Genomic DNA, 27,226 nt, shown 5'->3' with positions numbered 1-27,226 from the left:
AACACAGTCCTTTACACTGTGTTTTAATTTAACTGTTGAATTTTTATATTGATGTTGATCATCACATTGTTTTCCCCATTACCATAGTTTGACACCCAATAGCCGATGTATTTTTCGTGCTGGGGTGTCGTTAAACATTCATTCATTCATTCATTCATTCATTTATAGGGACGAGATGGGTTTCATCCCGTCAAGAAAACCCCTAGATTGACAGTCATTAGAGGTTGAAGGTGTAGTGCTGTGCTGAAATACAGATCTTGAGAAGCCGGATCCGTCTAAACGAGAGAGAGAGTATCAGACTAGGGTATAGTCCAGTCGTCATGGGTTGGTATAGTGGTGCGGACGGGCCCGACTATAAAGCAAAGTACAGTCTAGAAAAGAGTAGTAGGGGCCGACCCCGCTTCCTATTTCTTTTTACAGTGGGGCGGTCAATCTTCCAGTGCTGCTAGGACAGAGACTAAACGCGAACAACCGTGGCGTTCTGCAGAATGGCCGTCATACGAATCACGAAAAAACAATTCATTATATTCAGCCGGAGAAATGACGTGGAGGCAAGGAATCTCGCTAAAAAATAATCCAACCTTGTGGTGCAGGCTGTCGAAACGAGAAGCGTTCCAGCGTTCAATCAGTTCCAATGGCCGCATACATCCCAGTAGAAACTTCATTTCTGACAAAAACAACGAAATGAAGGATCCCCAAGTCGAGCACACGAAAGCACGTGCAGTGTGCACAAGCGAAACAAACACGTCTTACCGCGTCGAGCTCCAGACTGGGAAATGTGCCACCCGAAGAGGACATTATGTAGACCTGCTTTTTTGTTTTCCTCATCATATATATTAACAAAAAAGTTTTGGTAAACGGGCTTCTGGTGGTGGGTGTGGCAAACATGGGGGTCAAAGTAGGGTTCCCTCCCAAACACAGGGTCATTTTCTAATAGCACTATTTTGGAAAGCAGATAACTGGGAGAACCTTTCAAACATCAAACTTGGCACAGATGATCTCCCTCGATGAACTACTTGAATTTTCAATATTGCAGCCATTTTTCAAGATGACCGTCATGTTGTCCTACCAATGTTCATTATTGAAATGTATTTTAATAGAGTTTTTCTATATTAGTCATTTTATATTATTTGTATATGTTTAGAAACATGCTGAACCTAACGTCTGATATGTGCAAAAGGTCTCTGATGATGAGAGTGTTAAATATTGGGGGTCAATGTATGGCAACCTCCATAAAACATAGTCACCTACTATTAGCACTATTGGCAGAGCAATAACAGAAATGACCTTTTAAATTGTAATACAAGCATGAAACTTTGCACAGATGAGGTCTTTTGGGAATTCTTCAAATTCAGTCAATGAGCAACTTGAAATGTCAATATGACGGTACCTTTTTCAAGATGGCCAGCATTTTTTCTAACCATTGAATGTTATTGACATGTATAATAATACCTTTGTCTGATTTTAGCTATCTCGGTGACGTTTTATGTACTAGTATTTAAAAGCATGTTGAAATATTTAAAATACAATCAGAATTAATGTTTGTGTTAAAAATGGCTGCCATATGTCCAACAAACAGTCACCAATTACAACAGAAGAACATAAGCTGGTACCAGTATACCTTGTTCCATAACCAAACCACATTATGATCAAACATGCACAGATGATCTCCCTGGGACGTTCTTCAAATCCAATCAATAAACCACTTGAATTTTCAATATGGTGGCCACTTTTCAAGATGGCCACCATACTGTCCTACAAATGCTCATTAATGAGATGTATTTTAATATAATTTTTTTATATTATTAATTTTCTATTATTTTTATATGTTTAGAAACATGCTGAACCTAACGTCTGATATGTAAAAAAAAAGCCTCTGACGTTGGAAGTGGCAAATATTGGGTGTCAATGAATGGCAACCTCCATAAAACATGGTCACCTATTATAACCTCTATTAGAAACATACTTATCTGCCCTTGATTTGCATGTGCGCTAAGCGGATCGAACATCCACTAAATTACTTCCGACGCGTTTACGCTCCAGTCGCTTGCAACAAAGGCCCTTTGTTACTACTGAATCGTAGAGTAGTCGTCGTTGTTGTTATTGATGTTGTATGTTTGTTTGGTTTTTATTTGTTTACTGACACCAGTTTGTTTGGTAATATGCAGTAAACTGAATTGAACTGAATTAAAATCGTCGACTTGTTCTTTTATTTTTTGACGTTAATAAAGTTTCCTATTTCTATTATTGTTTCTCAGATTGAGTGCAATCTCCTTTTACAGAAAAGAAAATATACAATATATTTTGTGCTCAACAGAAATACTTACGACCACGTCTTCGGGTGACCAAGAAAACGGAGCTCATTAAAACGTCATATCTTAATAAAGTTTTGATATTTGCAATTAATATGCATGTGTTTGTGTATATATCACGATGTACGAACGGACGTGTACATTAAAGGGACAGAGCCTCGTTTCAAGCCGTGAAAATGAACACCAAGTTTAGTTAATCTACAGACCTGTAACACAATTGGATAAAGTTATAATTGAGAGAAACATGTGTCTGTGACTTTGAAATGGTAAAATACCCTCTAAAAATCGACTAAAAGTCGAGTCCATAACTGTTACTTCTCAGTCGCACGTGCGTTTTAAAAAATATGAGAAATGCATTTTGTGACATTAAAAACACCAGGATGACCAACAACACTTCGAACGTACGGAAATGGATAATCTAAACAATAAATCTAAGTATAGTATGATTTTAGTTATCAAAAACGGCTCTAATAGTAAAACATATACCTTAGTGGTTAAAAACTAGGGTATGTCCCTTTAATTTGACTAAATGACTAGCTGCGATTTTCTGTACCGCTAGTTGCATTATTAAGTACGACCTACGCCGTAGTCAAAAGAAAGTCCAACCCCCAATAATACAAATGTGGTTAATGTTTGCCACTATCTATATATATATATATATATATATATATATATATATATATATATATATATATATATATATATGTGTGTGTGTGTGTGTGTGTGTGTGTGTGTGTGTGTGTGTGTGTGTGCGCGCCCCTTTTTGCCACCTTCCTCTACGCCTGGTATATGTACATAGATAAAACCTTTTTTTAAATGTGCGTGTTCGCCTGGGTTGTGTTTTTGTTTGTGCGTGTGTACTGGTGTGGGGAAGGTGCTTGTTTTGTTGGCTATTGTTTATTTGGTGGCAGAGTTGTTGTTACTGGGGGTTGGGGAGTTGAACTTGTTGTGGGGGTTTTATTTTTAAAAATATTACTTTTTTTTGTTTTGCCTGCCACTTACGCTTATAATAACCATGTATACAACAATGTCTTTATTTTAACATGTTGGGCATCTAACTACCTTAAATAATTGGCATGCAAGACTAACATAAATAACACAAGTACTGTTACTAGGTAGATGTTTTTAGGTTAAATTGTATATATAGCCACGGCCGTAACTAAACTAGCGGGGGGGGGGGGGGGGGGCAAGCACTATAGAAACTTAAAGAAAATTCTCTTCTTGACTGTTTAAGAAGTTTTAGACTATTAACTACTCAGTTGCTCCCCCCCCCCCCCCCAAACAAAAAATCCTAGCTACGGTCCTGATAGCTGTTATTACAGGCTTTTACAGCACAACTTACACTTTATAATGTAATGTATATAGGCCTAATTAATTTGCAGCAAACGAACTATTTAGTCAAACAGGCGCGCGGCTAGACTGGCTAGTGGTGTTTTTAGGGGAGGGGTCGGGTCATGCGTCCCCGAAAATACATTGAAAAAATAACAACATAATATAGCACGTGGGGATGGGGACTGTTCTGATCGGAATATTACATATAGTCCGTTCCATCCTCCTACAAAAAAAATTTGGTTTGTTTTGGGGGGTTTTGTGAATAATTTCAGTTTGGTTTGACGTAAAAATAAAAATAAAAGTGTTTTGGAAATAAACATATACCATTTTTTGTGTAATTTAGAAAACAATCGGCTCAGAAATAAATAACTTGTAAATTGCATAGTATGAAAAAACGCACTATAAACATGTTTCTATTATCTATTACAACTGTATCACTGTCACACACAATTCATTAAAACTGTATGTGTATTTGTATGTTTAAATGATATTATATGATATGATATTATGATAATTAGGCTAATGTGAGGCGAGATTGCAGCTTTAAATTTTTTTTATAAAAAATCATTTCCATGCAAGAAAACCAAAACAATTAAGGTGGGTGACAGCTCGCTAGATTCATCTCCTATATTTAACACATGGTCAATTATAACAAAACACAATTTCAGCAACTTAATTTTTTACCTGTATCATTCTTTATTTTTTAAAGCATAGGTGGGGACATTTATGATGCCGGGGCCTGGTATGCATAAATCTCAGATTGAGGATTCACAAACAACTGAGGTCATCGGCCATGCTTGCTGTTAGCGGAAAGCGCCAGATTTGGAGAGCGGTTAGGGGACGTAACTCTGCCTAAGTTTTCTCGCTAATTTCTAATAGAGGCTATTAGCACTAATGGCAGATCAATAACAGAAAGGACCTTTCAAATGGTGATACAGGCAGGAAATTTTGCATAAATGATCTCATTAGGGAGTTCTTAAATTTCCATCAATGATTCACTTAACATTGTAAAATGGAGACCATTTTGTTCAAGATGGCCGCCATATTATTCCACCAATGTCCATTATTAATATTAATAAAGTCGGTAGACTTTTATCATCTCAATGTCTTTTTATATATTTAAAACTATACTGAACTTCTTTGTGATAATTATAATAATCTTTTATTAGAATATACTTTTTATTTCAAAATGACTGCAATGTGTTTACGAAACACAGGCACCAGCTACCAGCATTATAATATCAATTGGAGAGCATAAGCAAGTGCACCTTGTTCTGTAACCAAATCACTCTACTTTATCACATACATTAACCGACCCCATGTCTTATCAATATCCTGTATAATTAGCTTGTTAATTAACTAATTGCATTATTAATATATCTTTTAAATGTTTGTTTTTTCATTTGTTTCTTAACGAATACATGCCTATACCTTTGATATTCAGTTTGTGTTTTAATCATTTATAATACGAATACGTTACTCTGTGTTATGTTTTTTTTCACCTCAAGAGAACGAGAGAAAAAACCCAACGACGAAGGCTACAAACACTATTCGCTTATCCCCATCATCATAGCCATCACGGGAATAATCTTTCTTCAAAGATACCCCTCGGCGTCTTGTTTGTGTTTACCCAGAGGACAATAATAGGTGTACCCGACCTGTCGTGCTATTGTTGGCATGACCATGTAGGTACTTTTGATTGGACCCTAGTAATAACATAGCCTTGTTTAACCCTGGCATTTTTTTTTTATCATGGCTCGAAATGTAAATCCAATATGACTGCCAATTCATTTATCATAAATATTTGGGTTTCAGGATTAAAGAGGATTTGTGGTTGAAAGATTTGTGAGCCTGTAATCAAGTACGAACAACGGGTAACATTTAAATCTCTTCGTGGAATCAACTCTGGATTGAGATGTACTTTGATGCGTTTAGGTGGTTTTGTGAAGAACAATCATGCTTTCATCCAAAATAATGAAGACTGTCACAAGTGCTTAGATAACTAAAAGAAACAACACATAAATCCAAAGTAAGTTTGCTACATTTATTTACATCAGCAAATAATAATCATATACAGTCACACATTTCAATCATTACGCAAACCATAGGCCTATTCGTCATACAACAATGCACACTAACACAACCCCTCACACCCAAACCTTTCTCTCCATCACACATTTAACTAATTTCACCAGTCACCATCTTAGTACAGATGATCACCACACTAATCAATATTAACTACACTCAAATACTACTCAATATCTTAAGTATATGTTACATCACACATATAGCACCACGTAATATTTAAAATATTACGTATTCAAAATAATATGTCAGCATCCACTTATGACTTCGTGTATCTTCATTAAAACAGTTCTTTTATAATACCCAAAGTCACTTATTTATATTAACTAATTAAGCAGTATTGCACATACCACTTTCTTCCATTAACAACTATCACTGCTAATGTTTCAACACATACATGAGCACGTTGTTAACTAATACGATTATGAACTAATTGCACAACTCATCCTTCTCTTCACCTTCCGAATTCACCACACCTCCATTATTACACTTGCACAGTATAATACTAGTATTACAAAACAACAATCCGTTGTTTTCTATGTTACCCGAACATGACTAATAAATAGCCTACACATGGAACTTCATTTCCACATTACCACCACACTGCACTCTCTCGTGTACCACTCCTTCACAAGCTCAACTCTCAGTAACATCTTCATTCAGGCAAGCCATCTCTACATCTTTGGATACATCTTCACACAGGCAATCCACCTCTACATCTCTCAGTAGGCACTACTGCTGTACCAGCTATAACAGATACCTCTTACAGTGCTGTAACCAAGATACACTTAATTACTATGATGTATACCATATACTATATACCAACCAACTTCATCTCTTTACTCAATGTCCACATTATACAAGTTATACTAAACATTCATTATCCACATCTGTATAAAATTAATATGTCATTACCATACTACTACACTTTAATATAATACAATGATGTTTTATAACCATCACAAAATAACAATACATACTTAATATCAAATATTTAATTACTTACGGTTAAGCATTAACCCGAACTATAAACACTAGAGTCTTTCACAAACTTCTGTCCAACTTGCACAACTCTTGTTCACTGTTCTCTCTCAAAAATAAATCGCACTGCCCCAAATAATAACTAAGTCATCTCTTTTATTCACACAGTCAGCTTTTCAGTTACCAACCACTCACTCCTGCTACACGCTATAACAATACAAATTCCTACCTTGCCTAATTAATCTCATACCAAGAAACCTTAAGTTTCATGATGTAAGCTATGACTAATTTATTCCATTTCTCTCAACTGTACAACCGTATAATTGATAATAAGTATTATACCATAAACTTCATATGTACAACTAAAAATACCACATGTACTAATAAACATAGTACAGTAAATCTACAAATAATGACTTTCAAATCACATTCTGCTCTGATTACCCTTGACTTGTGACAAAGACATATGCCCCTGGAATAATAATACTTTCTGAATTTACCCCCTGGGTATTGGATTTTCTATAAGCATTCCTAGTGAGATGACTATGGATGAAAATGACACTGCGAAGGTGAAAGGAATACAAGTTAATTACATGAAAGTGTTATTGAAAGATATGAAAGTTAAATTTTTCCAAACCTTTCTCTAGTTGTTAACGCTATGCATTCTACCAGGAAGTTATATTTGACCAAGTTTGAAAACCTGAGTTCAATAGCAAATTGCCCACTTCGAAGGTTGTAATCACTGTACTAAGGATATATTATATAAAATCACTGACCAGTAAGTCTGCATGAGTTGATACAAATGTTGCACTGTAACTGTTCACGGACTTCCATTTTTCTACAATGTCAGTAAAAGGTATCTAACCAATTAGTTTTGGAAAAAAGGTGTGGTATCAAGCAACATCTATAGTTTATGAGACATCACTCATAAAACCTTTGGCGAGCATAGAAAATAATTCAGCCGAGATGTAGGCTCTTAGACAATGCTGCTATTCAACAGATGTCCGTGTAAGCATATAGTAAGATATAATCCTCGGCCATTGCAAACCTAACATTATCCTCAGAAAAAAATCATCTTTATTACGAAAACTGCTTCCACCTATTAGTCCATGGGCTTGGTGGGGCCACCGTGCACCCCCGCCACATCTTAACTTCTTTGGTATGTTTTTTATACCTATGGGTCTAGTAATTCAGAAAAATTACGTTAACAGGAAAACAGTTGGTACTCACTAGGTGTACAGACGATAATAGTAACACGTGTGGCTAAAAACTCCTACCTGTAGAGTGTCAAACGACATAAACACCACGAATATAGCTACCACCCTCAAGCTATTCATTTCAGAGATAACGGGTAGAGTCTATGACTACCCTAATTCCGCACAAAATGTTATTACTTTTTTTTTTTACAGGTACCCCATACATTTTTCCAGCACAACTGCTCTATCAAAAGAAATTTGACCTAGCCGGAAGTTATTTGGTTTAGTTATGGAACGGCCTGAGTGTAATAAAGTTCTGTTCTGTACTACCTCTACAGTTTTTGTTGATCCATGTATTAATAGTAGGAAGGTAACTAGTATTTGTGTGTGTGTGTGTATTGGGGGGGGGGGGGGGGGGGGGGCAGATGAATTATTGGAACGAAAGTGCATGGAAGGCGCAAGCCACTAGGGGTTCTGGGGCATGCCCCCCTCCCCCCTCCCGGGAAATTTTGTAATCTAGAGGATCTGAAATAGCATTTTGCAATAATTTCAGAGGTTACATACTTAAAACTTCAATATCAATAACCAGTAATTTTTTGTGCAGTAGCGATGAGAACAAACATTATACACTATACACGTTTTACTACAAATCGTCACTATCCTTTTGGTTCAGACTGATTACAGGGAAGCAGTCCAAGTTATCATTATTTGTTTATAGATTGTTGTTGAATGACTACAATGATAATATTTACAAACGTAAATGGATAGACTTTGTAAAATCAATATTGGATAACATTGGTTGTATATATATATGGATATACCTAAAATACCTATATGATCTATGTATGTATGTATTGATGTATGAATATCTATATATTGTATGTATGTCGAGGTTGACTGTTACATACATATATATGTATGTATGTATGTATGTATGTATGTATTGTATGTATGTATGTATGTATGTATGTATGTATGTATATATATTTGTTTGTTTGTTTATTTATTTATTTATGTGAAATACTTATACGTTTGCCATCTTGTGAAAATATATGTATAAATGTATTATGTACCTCATATGCCGTGGTTTACGGCCTGAGGGTAAATATAGTTCAGTTCAGTTCAGTCGTACACTTTATTTTTTTGTTAAAAAAGAAGAGGAAAACGTATCTTCTAGTTTGATTTCTATTACATGACTCTTCATCTTCACTGACTCTTCATGTCCCATTTTTGTGATTTTGGACGTTAACTTCTTTCCAGACTGTAGGTCTGCAGGTATCTTTTAATGGTGTATATATATTTTAATTAATTATTATTTATAGAGCATCAGTAATAAATTGTTAAGTTAAATATAATCCTGACCGTCTTCGTTCGTGTTTTAAAATACCACGTTTTTGTACAAAACTCGAGCAAAGAGGTTATAACATAGTATGATTTATGACAAGCCGTCGAACACTGGCTCACAAGGTTCTTTTGACTGTGGTGCCCCCCCCCCCCCCCCCTCCCTCCCCATTTTATATGCATATATGTAATATATAATAATTTTATTTTATTACTTAGGTATTTGATATACCAGTTGTGGGAAACTGGTTTTGACGAGAACTGGCCCCGTGCTTATAAACTTTAAAGTCTAGACTTTAATAAAGTCCAGACTTTAACGTCACGGCAACGCCATTAAAATAGCATTGCGTTAAAGTCTGGACTTTATTAAAGTCTAGACTTTAAGTTTTATAAGCACGGCCCCAGATCACTCTTGGTGGACTCGAGTTTTCCCCCGTCCCAACGAGTGCCCGACGACTGGTATATCAAAGGCAGCAATGTGTACTGTCCTCTTTATCGGATAGTGAATGTAGAATGTAAAATATCCCCTGTTTCCTTATCGTTAGAAGTGGCCCACATGTTGGCAGCGGACTTCTTGTCATTCGATCAAGTGTTGAAAATAACCATTATGCTAGTGTCAAGCTGTCAGCTGTTACGACGAAGTTGGCCAACTCGACGGATGCCTTGTAATTCCACACATTCCCACTCAGATTAACAACTAATGGCGTACAGGACGAGAATCGAGTTGTAAGAGCGCTCAGATTAACAACTAATGGCTTATAGGACGAGAATCGAGTTGTAAGAGCGCTCAGATTAACAACTAATGGCTAATAGGACGAGAATCGAGTTGTAAGAGCGCCCAGATTAACAACTAATGGCTAATAGGACGAGAATCGAGTTGTAAGAGCGCTCAGACTAGTAACTGGACACAGTGGCGTATCTACGGAAAATAGTGCCTGTGACAAGCACTGAAATTGCGCCCCATACATCTAAAGAAATTTCCTTTTTCACTATCCGGGGATGGCTTGTCTGACTTTAATAGAAACTGCTCAGTGGCACCCCCTTCAAGTGGCGCCCAGGGCACGTGCCATACCTGCCACACCCTAGGTACGCCAGTGAATGGACAGTCGTAGAAGTTGTGATAGCAGAAAATTGGCCAACTTTGTGCTGGCAGTTGGTAGTCTGACACTAGCACTAGTGAGACACCAAAATAGCTGTAGTTTGAAACGTGCTGAGGTGTCGTTAAACAAACATGCTTTTCATTCAGCTGGATGAATAAGGCCCAAAATACATCGACGCAGTCTGGGTATGGTGAGTGTGGTACCTATCGAAGAGAAACACATTGAATCAAATGTTACAATACACTGGCGCGAACTGCATATCTGGCATATCTGGCATATCTGGCACTTGCGCTATCACCAGACCTAGACACAGTTTCGGTTGTCAACATCCGTTCCGGGTGTAGTCAGATAAATAGTATAGCAAGGATAATCTGCTTATTAAGACAGCTGCAGACTGAATAAGTCAAGACTGGGAAATTATTCTTACCTATATCGATCATTTATGACGCGCTGTGACAGGGTGTATACCATCAAATCAAATCAAATCACAGACAATAATAGCATATGTGACTAAAACTGCTACACGCAGCGTCTCATTCAACATATATGTCATCTATATTATAACACGCAAAGCCTTTTAACATTTTGCTGTAGTTCTGACCGCTTCTCCTCTTTTAACTTGTACTGCTGAGCGCCTTCTTTGTACTTACCCGATGCCGCATTTCGCAAGGATCCTTTTATACTCAAGTTCAGTCGACTACCGTACACACATCCTTCTAAATATTGCAGTCGACTACCGTACACACATCGTTCCAAATACTGCAGTCGACTACCGGACCAACATCGTGCCAAATATTGCATTCGAATACCGGACACACATCGTGCTAAATATTGCAGTCGACTACCGGACACACATCGTGCTAAATATTGCAGTCGACTACCGGACACACATCGTGCTAAATATTGCAGTCGACTACCGTACACACATCGTGCTAATAATGCAGTCGGCTACCGTACACACATCGTGCTAAATACTGCAGTCGGCTACCGTACACACATCGTTCTAAATACTGCAGTCGACTACCGGACACACATCGTGCTAAATAATGCAGTTGGCTACCGTACACACATCGTGCTAAATAATGCAGTCGGCAACCGTACACACATCGTTCTAAATACTGCAGTCGACTACCGGACACACATCGTTCTAAATACTGCAGTCGACTACCGGACACACATCGTTCTAAATATTGCAGTCGACTACCGGACACACATCGTGCTAAATACTGCAGTCGACTACCGGACACACATCGTTCTAAATATTGCAGTCGACTACCGCACACACATCGTTCTAAATATTGCAGTCGACTACCGCACACACATCGTGCTAAATATTGCAGTCGACTACCGCACACACATCGTGCTAAATAATGCAGTCGACTACCGTACACACATCGTGCTAAATATTGCAGTCGACTACCGTACACACATCGTGCTAAATATTGCAGTCGACTACCGCACACACATCGTGCTAAATAATGCAGTCGGCAACCGTACACACATCGTTCTAAATACTGCAGTCGACTACCGGACACACATCGTTCTAAATATTGCAGTTGACTACCGGACACACATCGTTCTAAATATTGCAGTCGACTACCGGACACACATCGTTCTAAATACTGCAGTCGACTACCGGACACACATCGTTCTAAATATTGCAGTCGACTACCGCACACACATCGTTCTAAATATTGCAGTCGACTACCGCACACACATCGTGCTAAATATTGCAGTCGACTACCGTACACACATCGTGCTAAATATTGTAGAAGACTACCGGACACACATCGTGCTAAATATTGCAGTCGACTACCGGACACGCATCGTGCTAAATAATGCAGTCGACTACCGTACACACATCGTTCTAAATATTGCAGTCGACTACCGCACACACATCGTGCTAAATATTGCAGTCGACTACCGCACACACATCGTGCTAAATATTGCAGTCGACTACCGTACACACATCGTGCTAAATATTGTAGTAGACTACCGGACACACATCGTGCTAAATATTGCAGTCGACTACCGGACACGCATCGTGCTAAATATTGCAGTCGACTACAGGACACATAGCCCGAGTACTCTGACTGTAAGAGAGCTAGACGGACATTTGGACATAAATACGCTCTCATTACAGTCAGAGACCAACCTATGTATTTTTTTGGCAATTCCTGACTACCAAACGGTAGGCAAAGATTCCCGCTCTAATACCACAACAATCCTATGTTTGACGTCAAATACCTTTACATCGATCATTTTCGAGTTAACTGATACAAAAAAATCCACATATTAATCACTAATACACATACTACAGAAAGAATCCCGACAGCACCCACATCTCAGCTACGCTTCGTGACATTCCGTCGCAACAATTACAAAGCTCGGTTCCCGTATCCCGAGTACTCGTAGAGACCCTAGCCCAAAAACATTCCCTTTCACATATTATTCCTACGGGATTAACAACAGTGGAATGTTTATTCAACTAATATTTAAACTGAATAGAGTTAAAATTCATACTCTACAGGTACTGAATAGTGTAAGTATTAAAACTCAACTTGCATAGATACAGACCAATAATAATTATAACCTTTGGATACTAAAGAGTCGATGGAACGACAATGATGAAATGTTGTTTGTACAATCCGTGTACCTATTGATCCTATCCACACATGTACAGGTAACTGATGCAGGGTTGAAAATTAGCAGTCGCCCGTGGCGACCTTTATTGGCTAAGACCGACTAAGAATTGTACAAAGGTACTCCGTTGGGCGACCATCGATTTTAGGGTCTGGCGAGTATAGTACCAGTTACAAACGAAACGCACTCAAACTGAATCGAACGTCTTTCTAAAAGTATAGCTCAAAACGAATTGCAGACTTTGCATGTATTTTAAAAATCTGGACGCCATCGGCTTATTGGAATGGACTGGATACGCCATAATTATCTAGTAGACCTAAGTTTTGACAATTGTTATTCAATGAACTAATCATGTTTAATTAGCTTATATTATTCTGGGACAAAATCAAAATCTATCTGGTAGTTTTTAACTCACACTAACGTGATCGCATGCGTGCGCATAAATATAACAATGACATTTTCAACAAGGATTATTCCAAAGGTCAGTTAACTGATTGTCGTTGTCGGTATTGTTTTACCTTTAAGCGATTTGCATGAAATAAAAACAGATCAGTCTTGAAACCAAAACTTACATGATGATATAACCGTCCAAATAGTATTGTATGTTCCTCATATGCCGTTGTATAAAGTTTGATCATAATAAAGTTCTGTTCTCTCGGGTTTTTTTTCCCCCACAGATTTATTTTTCTTTCGATATTTATTTCATTAGAAGCTTATTACTGTTGCATTTACAATATCCAAAGTAAACGAAAACGTGTGCGTGCACAAACACACACAAGCACGCACGCGCGCGCTATTGTCCGTTTGCGTCAAAAAGGAACCGATGAATTTGGCTTGTAACTTCATAATGAATAAAGATAAAAATCATATAAAACATATTAATTTATTAAGTTTTAAACCCATGCCATCTCAAATAACATTTGTTTAGGGGGAAAAAGATAAGAGTAAATACTTTTAACCCCCCCCCCCCCCCCACACTTCTTTGCAAATTACCACCTGACTGCATAGGACGAAAGTTAAATGTTATTTTCTGATATAGGTTTTAAGGCAATTGATGGAACATCCAAGATAATATGGACGACAACACCGTAATACATAATCAAAGCCATATCTCTGTACAATACAGAGTCGAATTGGTATTTAGCAAACTTGTGGATGATTCCATGGATCTCTATCTAGTATCTTCGTCTATAGGACACCCACTCCTGAGGAAATCCTTTACTGGAGATTTCACCCCTCTTGCATCGCCACAAAGTGTATGTCATCATTCTCGCATCGTCATACAGAAGACTGCCACTCCAGACTAGTTTACTAAAGCACTTTGTACTGAATTATCATTTAGTTCATAGACAATGCTGGCTGTTCTAGCATTTTGTAAAATAAAAGTAAAGTTTTTTGTTTAACGACACCACTAGAGCACATTGATATATTAATCATTGGCTATTGGATGTCAAACATTTGGTAATTCTGACGCGTAGTCAATAGAGGAAACCTGCTACATTTTCTTAATGCAGCAAGGAATCTTTTATATGCACTTTCCCACAGATAGAAAAGCACATACCATGGCCTTTGAGCAGTTGTGGTGCACTGGTTGGAAGGAGAAAAAACTCAATCAGCTGAGGTGGTTCGATCCTGCGACGCAAGCACCTCAAGCGAGCGCTCAACCGACTGAGCTAAATCTCGCCCATTTGCAGTTTGTCTTCAGCCCTGTATTAAACGAGATTTAAAACTTAATAGCATCTTCTTTATATGAATTTTAACTTTATTCAGTATACCAATTCATCGGTTTCCTGTTGAAGGAAACGGACTATATAGGGTGAGTACATTGTTACTAATCAACAAAGAACATTCTAGGTTTTATTTCGGCAAAGCAGTTAAGTTTCATATGATAATTGGAGGGCTAGTTGAATTTGAGAAGGGCCAGTAAGATTTTTCTTCAAGTGGCCCTTCTGGCGACCATGGTTTTCATATTAATTTTTAACCCTGCTGATGAACAGTATCACAGACGATAGAGGTGTGACGTTTAAAACATTGCCCAATCTCGCTCAAATACAATCTAACGTAGAAGTTTAAAGAAGAAAAAACATTAAAAAAAATCACATAGTGCAAGTGATGATCAAAACCAGTACATTCAGTACTCTCTACCTGCATATATGGTAAGAGAGTTATCTCCCATCCCCGATGTGATAATTCCTGCAGTAAGGACAAGGAAATAATTTAACGTGCATGTTCAGAGAAAGCCATTGTAGTGCATGCCTTTCTTGGGCGCATGTTCCGATGTGGGCCAATTATTCTGTCCATGACAGAGGTTTCTACAGCAACCTGTATTTTGAATAAATTTGTTTTAATTACAACCAAAACCAATCTCCTTTCAGCATAGTGTGAAGCTTAAACTAACAATATTAAGATTAGCGTACATGTATTGCCTTTTATAGAAACCGCTCAACCAGACATGGTATGCATTTTTCGAAAAGCTTCACTATTTTGTAAATTCAAAATTATGAATTTCGAAGATGACCGTAAAAAGTTATTAACAAGGATGAATCGGGCACTTGGTCAACTATCGGACATGCAGTAAGAGCAATTGGGGAAGAACCAGGGCAAGGAAAGGCGAGTAGAGGAGTTATAAACCTAATTCTCCCGAGGGTCAACAGTACTATGAATCCGTCCCTGAACATGATTAATATAATTATTTATACAAATGTAATTGGTCCACGCAAGACTGTGGCATGGCTGCTGATTGGATTAGGCTTTATGACGTTATCATTGGCATATAATGTCTTTTCAAAGTCTAACAGAATTTCGGTCAGTTCGTCGTTGTAACTTCGCTGCGAGTCTGTTCGTTTGTTCTTCACGACTGATGCAGCACGTGACTTGGACTTGGAACTGTCTGTGGGTAAAGCGTCACCAGAAGGACTAGTAATAGACTCTGCGGCAAGGGTATTACACTGATTTGTGGACACCGCGCCAATGCCAAAGGAACCGTCTGGAGACATTGCCTGTCCGCTGAATTTCGAACTGTTCGTGGGTAACACTCCATTGCAGTGTGAACTGTTGGGGGATACTGCACCATCGGGTTCACCGTGCCTTTCTGTCAAAGGATACACATATGTCTCGTGCTCGATCTCGTCATAGTATACATCCACACCTTCCACCGGCTTCTGGTGGATTCCGCGTGAGTTCGTGACGTCATCATCACAGCGGCGAGTGGAAACAGCAGACAACATAGTCGGGAGAGAGGAACATGGGCTGAGTAACCAGTTCTCGTCAACGTTCTCTCTAGTTCGCGAGAGTTCTCTCCCCATTCTGCTCGTCGTGAAAGAATCGTTAAAATTTATCACAGGTTCTGAACTAAATTTAGACTTATAGGAACCCAGCCAGGTATATTGTTCAATTGATACTTCTTCTTCATCGGAAAACTCAATGCTTTTCTGGTCAACGACCTCTGTGCTTAGGTCTTGTAGCGATGTTCTGATATTGTCATTTACATCGAGACCATTTCTCACTGAAACATCTGTAGATGATAATAGTTTCTCCGCTTTAAAATCACAATGGCCATCAGTTGCTTGCTTTATTTTCTGTGATGATCTCTGAAAAATAAACAAGAAAAAATTATAAACACGGACATGCATTTGTTTTCTTTGCATTCATGTTTGTCCCGATGACCGAGTGATTATGTGTATGGGCTGTCACATTCCACGAGGGTCAGTGCAGTAGGTTCAAATCCTGCCAAGTGGTTTTCAATATTACTGACACGAATACCATTATCACTCCAAACATATCAAGTAATCATTAGAATCATTATGTTGCGTCAAATGTCCTTTGATTAATAACCCATTCATATTATTTATAGTGTATTTTGTTTCTTTTGAAATTGCTTCATTCTATCATTTACGTTATGCACATGCATATATTACCTACTGATTTTGCTTAGTTACGGCTACCATAAAACGTTCTGAAAACGTTTATGTCTATTTTAGAAAATGTATAGGAACATCTCACATTACTTGGTACTTTCAGTTAACAAAATACATTGAAATATATCCAAGGCACCTCGTAGTCTTCCGCAAACTTGGCGATGGCACCAAACAGTTGCCATGGTTCCCAGTCGTCTGCTTCCACTTGGAACGTGCGGCAGACCTGTCTATAGGCTGACAACATTTTCTGATAGTCCTCCTCTACCTCTCGCAGCTGTCTAGGGGCTGAGCTCAAGAAGTCATGCAGTGTGTCAAGGACTTTATTTCTGATGACTGAACTAGTGATTTCTCTAACAATTTACTTCTGTTTTCTAATATGTTGGACTATGTCTCACCAGGAAATACATTTTAGTATAATTAATCGCTCTAAGCATTATATTTAGCCTACAGCAATTAGGACTGGACAAGATACACTCACCAGAAGCAGAACAAGAACCGAACAGACTCGCAAATAACAGATAAGCAGACAATTACTGCTGTCTTAAAACAGAAGATCTAAAGATTTATATTCCACTAAGAATTCAAATAACCAATTTAATTAAAAATGAATCTGTTTTATCTCTAATACATGTAATAACAATGGCAGAAGATATAAATATTTGTATTTTACCTAGAAAAACTAAAACGATCTAAAATAACCAACAAAATGAAAATCGATCTAGCCAGACAGGAAAGAAAAATTGAAAAAGTACCCATTTTAGTGACTAGAATCTCAGACTTTAAAAAAAGAGAAAAACATTTAACTAAGTATGATATTTTCACTGGCAGATCACAAAGAATGTAAATAGCTACACATCCTGCAGCTAGATACTAGTACCAGGTAGAGGAAAACTACAAACAAAAGGATATCTGTATTGTATAAGGATTACCACAAAATATAAAAAAGGAGATTTGTATTTTGTAAGTATTACTACTAGATATAAAACAAAAGGATATTTGTATTCTATAGGTATTATTACTAGATTATAGATATAAAACGAATTGATACGGATATTTGTATTCTATAGGTATTACTATTAGATATAAAATAAAAGGAGATTTGTATTCTAAAAGTATTATTACTAGATTATAGATATAAAACAAAATGATATTTGTATTGTATAGGTATTAGTACTAGATATCAAACAAAATGATATTTGTATTAGTAGTATTACTGCTAGATATAGAAACAGAGGGATATTCGTATTAGTAGTATTACTCCTAGATATAGAAACAGAGGGATATTCGTATTAGTAGTATTACTCCTAGATATAGAAACAGAAGAATATTCGTATTAGTAGTATTACTGCTAGATATAGGAACATAAGGATATTTGTATTAGTAGTATTACTACTAGATATAGAAAAAGAAGGATATTTATATACTGTAGGTATTATTACTATATATAAACAAAAGGATATTTGAATTCTGTAGGTATTACTGCTAGCTATAGAAACAGAAGAATATTTGTATTAGTAGTATCACTGCTAGCTATAGAAACAGAAGGATATTTGTATTAGTAGTATCACTGCTAGCTATAGAAACAAGGATATTTGTATTAGTAGTATTACTGCTAGCTATAGAAACAGAAGGATATTTGTATTAGTAGTATCACTGCTAGCTATAGAAACAGAAGGATATTCGTATTAGTAGTATCACTGCTAGCTATAGAAACAGAAGGATAGTTGTATTGTATAAGTATTACTGCTAGCTATAGAAAAAGAAGGATATTTGTATTAGTAGTATTACTGCTAGCTATAGAAACAGAAGGATATTTGTATTAGTAGTATTACTGCTAGCTATAGAAACAGAAGGATATTTGTATTAGTAGTATTACTGCTAGCTATAGAAACAGAAGGATATTTGTATTGTATAAGTATTACTGCTAGCTATATAAACAGAAGTATATTTGTATTAGTAGTATTACTGCTAGCTATATAAACAGAAGGATATTTGTATTAGTAGTATCACTGCTAGCTATAGAAACAGAAGGATATTTGTATTAGTAGTATTACTGCTAGCTATAGAAACAGAAGGATATTCGTATTAGTAGTATCACTGCTAGCTATAGAAACAGAAGGATATATGTATTAGTAGTATCACTGCTAGCTATAGAAACAGAAGGATATATGTATTAGTAGTATTACTGCTAGCTATAGAAACAGAAGGATATTTGTATTAGTAGTATTACTGCTAGCTATAGAAACAGAAGGATATTTGTATTGTATAAGTATTACTGCAAGCTATATAAACAAAAGGATATTCGTATACTGTGGATGTGCTCACGTTGCTTCATCTCGGACTGTAGAATGGAGATTCCTTCCTTTAGGTAGTTGATCTGCTTGTCAATCACAGTCAAAGTCACTGAAACAACACGCCATAGTAAAGAGGAAAGGAAAGGAATGTTGGCACAACACCATGTCAGCACATTTTAAACTACGGCTAATTTATGTCTAGTTCGAATACTCTGATCATACGAGAGGAAGACAGACAGTTGGACAGTTATAATGCTCTCATCACGTCTAAATGTCCGTCTAGCTCTCTTACGGTCAGAGTACTTGGGCTATTTTATGGTTAACATTCGGTTACATACGGCTCATATATTGTTTTGGCATTATTATGTAGACCCTGGTTCTTCTATGCTGTGAACTGGTACTATGTAATGATGTTAAGTTAACACTACGCACCTGTACCGGGCACGGCGATGTTGAGGTGTAGATGTTGAGTTAACACTACATATATGTAGCAGGCACGGTGATGTTGAGGTGTAGATGTTATGTTGAGTTAACACTACATACCTGTAGCAAACACGGCGATGTTGAGGTGTAGATGTTATTTTGAGTTAACACTACATACTGTAGCAGACACGGCGATGTTGAGCTGTAGATGTTATGTTCAGTTAACATTATATACCTGTACCGGGCATGGCGATATCGAGGTGTTGATGTTATGTTGAGTTAACATTACATACCTGTACCGGGCATGGCGATATCGAGGTGTTGATGTTATGTTCAGTTAACATTATATATCTGTACCGGGCATGGCGATGTTGAGGTGTAGATGTTATGTTGAGTTAACATTACATACCTGTACCGGGCATGACGATGTTGAGGTGTAGATGTTATGTTGAGTTAACATTACATACCTGTACCGGGCATGGCGATGTTGAGGTGTAGATGTTATGTTGAGTTAACACTACATACCTGTAGCAGACACGGCGATGTTGATCTGTAGATGTTATGTTGAGTTAACACTACATACCTGTAGCAGACACAGCGATGTTGATCTGTAGATGTTATGTTGAGTTAACCCTACATACCTGTATCAGGCACGGCGATGTTGAGCTGTTTATTCCAGTCTCCGATCTCGACGAAGTGTTGCGTTACCTCAGTCACGATGTAGTCGAGTAGAGTCTCGCAGCGTGCTGTTGAGCTGACGTCTGTCTTAGAGAGCTACACAACAACAACAACAACAACATGAACAAAACATCAAGAAAACATTAACAAAAACATCAACAACAACAACAACGTCAGACGTATACTGTAGAACACGACAGACGTTCGTAAATCTGGTATTCCTTCTCTAAATAAGCAAGTGGTACATGCCAAAACGACCTTGCAACTTATGTTTTACACAAATAATTTATTGTAGTACAAACTAATACGTATTAAGCAATCAGTCGCCCGTCTTAAAAGGCCATATTGTTATTCATCCAGATCATCTAAAATAGTAAAATGTCACCATTTTTACGATGTCAATATACTTTTTAAAAAGAAAAATCATCTTAGTACAAACATGACTGACCATGCGTTAAACAGTCACCAGTGACCTGCTTTAAGAGATCACATTACAGTTTATCCCTACTGTTTGTTTAATACAGGTTGGGCTGCATAACTAAACAGTAAGCTAGGATAGGGTAACTACGAGGGGTGGGACGGGGACCGTGATCAGTGCAGTGGATACAAATTGAAGGTGTATTCTCAAAGTTGCAAGTGCAACAGCTCGCTATGTTTACACATACATGTATTTATATACAAAATTAACTTCAAATCAGTTGATCCTACTAATACCTTTTTTACAATTAACTCAAGAAAATTAAAACTGAAATGTGTTTCCACCTAGCGTGAATAAGGCTTTCATCAAAAATCCTTGATGAAAAATATAGAAAAGATTTATTGTGTATTGATTAAAATAGAAATATTTTCTTTGTCTCTATAGAGATGCAATTCAAATTTAAAATAAACTGTAACATAACATTATTGCACTTGATATTATTGCAATAATATAAATTTATAAATGCATGTATAGTTATAAACGTAATTATTTAGATGTACGTTTTACGTTCCTGTAATTCAAGATGTAATCATTACCTTTCACAAGAAAAATTATTAAATAGTTTTGGTTATTGTTGCAACTTTGACAATGTCCCTTTAAGTTTCCCTCACTTACTGAATCAAACGATGACAGTCCAAATGTGTCTTGATCGTTACTGCTTTGAACTCTGTGCAGACGGTTCCCAAACTCAACAATAATCTGTCATTAAAGATGAAGAAAAGGTTGAATGTTTTCATATAAAAGCTAGTTTCGGGGATAGGGGTACTAATGAAGTGTTTAATGATGTGGGTTGGGTTTGCAAGTTTGTATAGGTTCCAATGTACCGAATCAATTCTTCTTGCCGATAATGTTAACGTTTACTAATAAAGCTGATATACGTAAGCAGCGTATCAGCATACCCAGGCAGTGCACCAGTACAAAGTGTGGCACCTTTGATTGGAGATTCAATTAGTGTTTTTACACAGGTTTTAACCTCTGGTGTATACTGAATAACATCTGAATAACAAATAAAAGTATATTTATTTATTGCCGATGGATAATAGTATTAATGCAACATATTATTATCAATAAGAGCCGCAACTGTTTTTACTTCGTAAATATTTGAACCTCAAACTTTTCTAGTGAAATAATATTAATCTTCACAATACACTGTAACAGACAAGACTAGGACATACTGTACAGTTTTAGGGAGCAGGGAATTAAACGAACCAATCAGCGTCGTATTGCCCATTTCAAATGCATATCATATTTAAAATAACAAACCCAAAGCCCTTGTGTTTGAATACAAATAAACAAATTTGATCTCTGACTGAAATTACACTTCCTTTTTTTCCACAGTTATGTTAAATGAAATGCCACACAAACTTTCCATGATTTATTTCTATGTACCGAGTATGAATACAATCCTGGGGTGAAGATACTTCCTAGCAGCCGTAAAACGACAAACTGACAGGTGTCTCCAAAATATTTCCAGCTTTAGGTTGACATCACCTAGTTGAGATATTTTTGCCGCACAAATCAAGGACTGGTTATCATCGCTACATGTGTAATTCACCTCAGAAAAGTCTTGGTGGTTGTTTTACTATTAATATAATATACCACTTTCTTGCTACATTTAGGATACACTATTTTGTGGATCAAGTGTCCTCTTTGTTTAGTATCCTCACATATTAACATGATAGGACCAGAAGACACTCGATCTTAAAACCCCTTTGATACAAAAGCTGTAATGTGTGATTGGGATTTAAAGGAAGGAGTTGGGAGGCGGATCTGGCAATGACATACCGGTAGTTAAAATATTTCACCTCCACTTATATAATTATGTTCAGATGCGTGTGTAGGAAATTATGCGGGGTAGAGTGACAGGGGCTAGACTGTGGAAAGCGAAGTTTCTACGGTGTTCAGGTAATTTTCCCAGGATTTAATATATTTAAAAATAAAATAAAATTGACTTTGAGCAGAGGGGTCGTGTGTCCTGCAATCAAATGTGTATTATTATCCATTCTACTCAACGTTTCAGAATATTCGTCAATCTGCTGCGGCTATGAGGAATACAGCACTGTACGTAGCATACATAACTAGACACCAGTAACAAACTAATCAATCTGCTGCGGCTGTGAGGAATACAGCACTGTACGTAGCATACATAACTAGACACCAGTAACAAACTAATCAATCTGATGCGGCTGTGAGGAATACAGCACTGTACGTAGCATACATAACTAGACACCAGTAACAAACTAATCAATCTGATGCGGCTGTGAGGAATACAGCACTGTACGTAGCATACATAACTAGACACCAGTAACAAACTAATCAATCTGATGCGACTGTGAGGAATACAGCACTGTACGTAGCATACATAACTAGACACCAGTAACAAACCAATCAATCTGCTGCGACTGTGAGGAATACAGCACTGTACGTAGCATACATAACTAGACACCAGTAACAAACTAATCAATCTGCTGCGGCTGTGAGGAATACAGCACTGTACGTAGCATACATAACTAGACACCAGTAACAAACTAATCAATCTGCTGCGGCTGTGAGGAATACGGCACTGTACGTAGCATACATAACTAGACACCAGTAACAGACCAATCAATCTGCTGCGGCAGTACAGCAAAATACAAATACCAGTAACAAACTAATCACAGTGTGAGGAATACGGCACTGTCAGCATAGAGACACAGTAACAAAAGGTTCTTCAGCTAGATATAAAGGTAACACTTTAACTCTTTAATTTTTCGGGAGGGGGAGGGCATCAGCTATCGGCCATCATCCCTCCACTAAGTATGGCCGTGGTATACAACGTGACAACTACTTGAACAATATTGGTTTTTCATATTGATATTCTGTAAGAGAAATACTTCAAATATCTGCTTCAAGTAAAGCATATTTAAGACAAAAACATTTGTTGGATGGGGAAATAGAGAAGTCACTGGCTGATCAACTGAAGGAAAGCTTGCATCATAACTACATGACTATAGGAATTCTACTAGACTAGTAAATTGTGATTGGTTCTAGTGATATATTTTCCATTTCTGAACCCTGAAGAGAAAAACTTACTTCAAACATCTGCTTCACTTTGGGTCTGTTGTTCAATGTAAATGAGGCTGTCGATATGCAGTCAATTTTCTACAATAAAAAACAGCAGTTTTAAGTTCATATTACACACAACTTAATGCTTAAATTATCAATTTTGACAAATATAGGCTTATATATAAATACGTATCTGCTTTTTCTGGTGTAGTAGGGACCTAGCTCAAAATACATTTTATGTGAAACACAAATCGTACAACTCAGGAACTAGTGTGTAGACGTTAAAGGGACATTCCTGAGTTTGCTGCAATTTTTAAGTTGTTATCGACTAACAGAGACTTTTTAACGATTGTAATTACATATCAAATGTATTTTACTGCATATAATATTAGTGGCTCTATACTAAACGTGTTTCTGATGGTTATAATATTTGTATTAGGTTAGATTTCATTTTATTTCCTAAACGTTTCTTTTTCGTACGTACGAAATTATTTGAAGACAAATCCAGTTTGGGCTACAGGGGCGTGTGCAGGAAATTTTGCTGTGGGGGGGGGGGGGGGTCGAGGTGTCTGGCGAAGCTCGACACCGCGAGCGCCGCAGTCGCGCAACCCGTGACGGTGGGTCTGGCCCCCCCCCCCCCCCCCGAACATTTTGAAAAACTGACCCCTGCTAGGGCTATTCTGAGGTGTTTTCTGCTGGCTAGCCGAGCTGCTTTCACAGGAATGTAAAAAATCGGGATATGAAAAAAAATCGACCCCCCCCCCCCCCCCTCTGCGCACGCGCCTGGGCGACTTACAAATATTAAGACGACCAGAAACACATTGAATATACAGACACTGATATTCCAAACAAGAAAATATATTTAATATGTAACTTTAACCGTAGAAATATTTTATTAGTCGGAAACATCTTACAGTGCAACCCCTGCGTGTGCTGTAACCTCACCATGGTGCAGGGGTGTAACATTCTCTTTGAGAATGGCCAAAACAGCACAAAATTGAAGTTTTGAGTAAAATTCAGTATCCGTAAAATTCTGTGATATTTGTGTTTTTGCACAGTTCTTTACACTGTTTTTTTTAAATCTTGAATTTTTATATTGAAGTTGATCATCACTTTATTTATTTGCATTACCATAGTTTGACACCCAATAGCCGATGTATTTTTCGTGCTGGGGTGTCGTTAAACATTCATTCATTCTTACAGTGCAAAAAACTCAGGAATGTCCCCTTAATGTATTGATACAGCGTATATATACTTAGTGGTATTTTATTGGATACAATGATAATTACATGCATTGGTTGTCTTTATACTTTAAAGAGGCGGGATTTATATTGGCTCAGTCGGTTAAGTGCTCGCTTGAGGTGCTTGCATCAGAGGACCGATTCATTCAACTGATTGGGTTTTTTTTCTCGTTCCAAACAGTGCACCACAACTGTGGGACAATGCATATAAAAGATCCCTTGCTGCATTAGGAAAAATATAGCGTGTTTCCTCTGATGACTACAAGTCAGAATTACCAAATGTTTGACATCCAGTAGCCAATGATTAATTAATCAATGTGCTCTAGTGGTGTCGTTAAACAAAACAAAGTGTATAGTTTCAAAGTTTGAAATTCACTTAGTTCACGGTCTAAGGGAATGGGTTTCGTTGTGGGATGATGGAGGAGGGTGGCGAAGGACTTGTAAGCAGATGTCGTGTATATTATCTTCTGGAGAGAAAAACAGCTATTTTCATTTCATTCCGTTTTATACATACCTCATGCAACTCTTTTATTCGTTCAGTATAATGACTCATGAAACCAATCAACTTTAGCTTGTCTTCGCACTGGTCCAGGGTAGATAACTGAGTAGCAAGTTGATCAAGAGCAACCAGAAAAGGGAGATTACTGTTCGAGGAGTACATGTGAGTTTTCTGTAAAAGAAAGCATTAAAATAATGCCTCGGTGCCGTCGTGGTTAAGCCATCGGATATACGGCTAGTAGATACATGGTTCGCAACCCGGTACCGGTTCCCATCCAGGGCGAGTTTTAACGACTCAGTGGGTAGGTGTAAGGCCACTACACCCTCTTCTCTCTCACTAACCACTAACAACTAAACACTAACACACCGTCCTGGACAGATAGCCCAGCTAGCTGAGGTGTGTGCTCATGAAAGCGTGCTTGAACCTTAATTGGATATACGCACGAACAGAAGTTGAACTGAAATGTACTAACCGAAACTACATACGTTTTATGTCTCAGTTTTTGTACATTAAAACAAAACGCAGTGCCAAGAAGAATGACTACTCTCCAACATTTAAGCTTTTTTCATAAGCAATATGGATTGATATAATACAGTGTGTATTACAGCGAGTTAGCAATGTAAAGGTAATATCTTGTCACGTGCTATTACCAAATCACTTTGTATTACAAGTAAATTTGCAGATCATGTTACCTCCAACAATAAGTAAATTAATAACATTGTTTTAAATCAATGATTTTTTTTCTCTATCGGAGGAAAGCCGTGTGCAACAAACTGCAACGCAAATATCAGCAGCTAAAAATAGCATTGGTAGACACAACCACAGATTTGTAACAATGAAAACTTAAAATATTTAATCTTAGTTATTATTATTATTTTTAAATACATATATAAACAAATGAAATATATACAGATATTAGCATTCAATAGTATGACCGAGGCAGTGTTTGTTCTGCATAGTTGAGAGTATACGATGACTGCCAACTAGGCTTTTGTAAAGTTTACTGTTAGATATAATCTGGAAATGGGGCTCCATCGGATAATCGGTTATACCGATTATTTGCATAGATATGACGTGCACCAGGGCTATGCAATTAAGCGGATTTGACTTGTATTTATGAAGGTAGAGTTGTGACAGGCGGACTGACCTCGTACAGAGATCGCAGGACGTTGACGAGCAGGTCGGAGGAGTCGCCGGGCAGAGCGTACATGTCGAAGTCGTCGATGAACTTCTCAATCTCAGGCAGAGAGTAGCTCACGTTAGGTACGTCTGAAATAAAGGAAGGGAATGTTAGTTTAACGACACCTCAGCATATTTTAAACTATGGCTGTTTTGGTGTGTAACATAGGATTATTTGGACAATTGGGAGAGAGAGAGAGAGAGAGAGAGAGAGAGAGAGAGAGAGAGAGAGAGAGAGAGAGAGAGAGAGAGAGGGGGGGGGGGTGCTACTCCTACCGATAAAGTAGCAAAGGATATTTAATATGCACTTAGTCTTTCCCGTAAGCAAAACAGTACATACCATGAATTTTGTGACAGTTATGGGGAACTGATTAGCATAGGGAAAACCCGATGAGTCCGATGAAGGGTTCTATAATAAAAAAACCAATAGGCCCGTTATCACTTATTTTTGTTTTTATTAAGCTCATCAAAGGTAAATATTC

The 27,226-nt window shown here is 37.4% G+C and overlaps 1 protein-coding gene and 1 long non-coding RNA gene across 4 annotated transcripts in view; one reads left to right on the top strand and one right to left on the bottom strand.

The window, feature by feature from the left end:
* The first annotated feature begins 5,466 nt into the window (after positions 1–5,466).
* On the top strand, positions 5,467–8,345 carry LOC121379907. The gene is made up of 2 exons (XR_005958859.1): positions 5,467–5,673; positions 8,120–8,345. It is a non-coding gene; the product is annotated as an uncharacterized LOC121379907 (long non-coding RNA).
* A 6,389-nt stretch (positions 8,346–14,734) lies between these two features.
* Positions 14,735–27,226, bottom strand: part of LOC121380098 — a 43,575-nt gene continuing 31,083 nt past the window's right edge. For all 3 annotated transcript variants that reach the window (XM_041508851.1, XM_041508850.1, XM_041508852.1), the window contains exons 14-21: positions 26,713–26,834; positions 25,581–25,736; positions 23,853–23,921; positions 21,396–21,479; positions 20,266–20,398; positions 19,210–19,310; positions 17,044–17,208; positions 14,735–16,580 (exon numbers count right to left, since the gene is read on the bottom strand). In XM_041508851.1, the coding sequence (XP_041364785.1) occupies positions 15,684–16,580; positions 17,044–17,208; positions 19,210–19,310; positions 20,266–20,398; positions 21,396–21,479; positions 23,853–23,921; positions 25,581–25,736; positions 26,713–26,834 (1,727 nt within the window). In that variant the 3' untranslated portion in view covers positions 14,735–15,683. The remainder of the gene's footprint in view (positions 16,581–17,043; positions 17,209–19,209; positions 19,311–20,265; positions 20,399–21,395; positions 21,480–23,852; positions 23,922–25,580; positions 25,737–26,712; positions 26,835–27,226) is intronic.

The sequence above is a fragment of the Gigantopelta aegis genome, chromosome 8 (assembly GCF_016097555.1).
Source record: "Gigantopelta aegis isolate Gae_Host chromosome 8, Gae_host_genome, whole genome shotgun sequence".
NCBI lineage: Eukaryota > Metazoa > Mollusca > Gastropoda > Neomphalida > Peltospiridae > Gigantopelta > Gigantopelta aegis.
The sequence above is the reverse complement of the archived record's forward strand: the minus strand, read 5'-3'. Positions and strand labels throughout refer to the sequence as shown.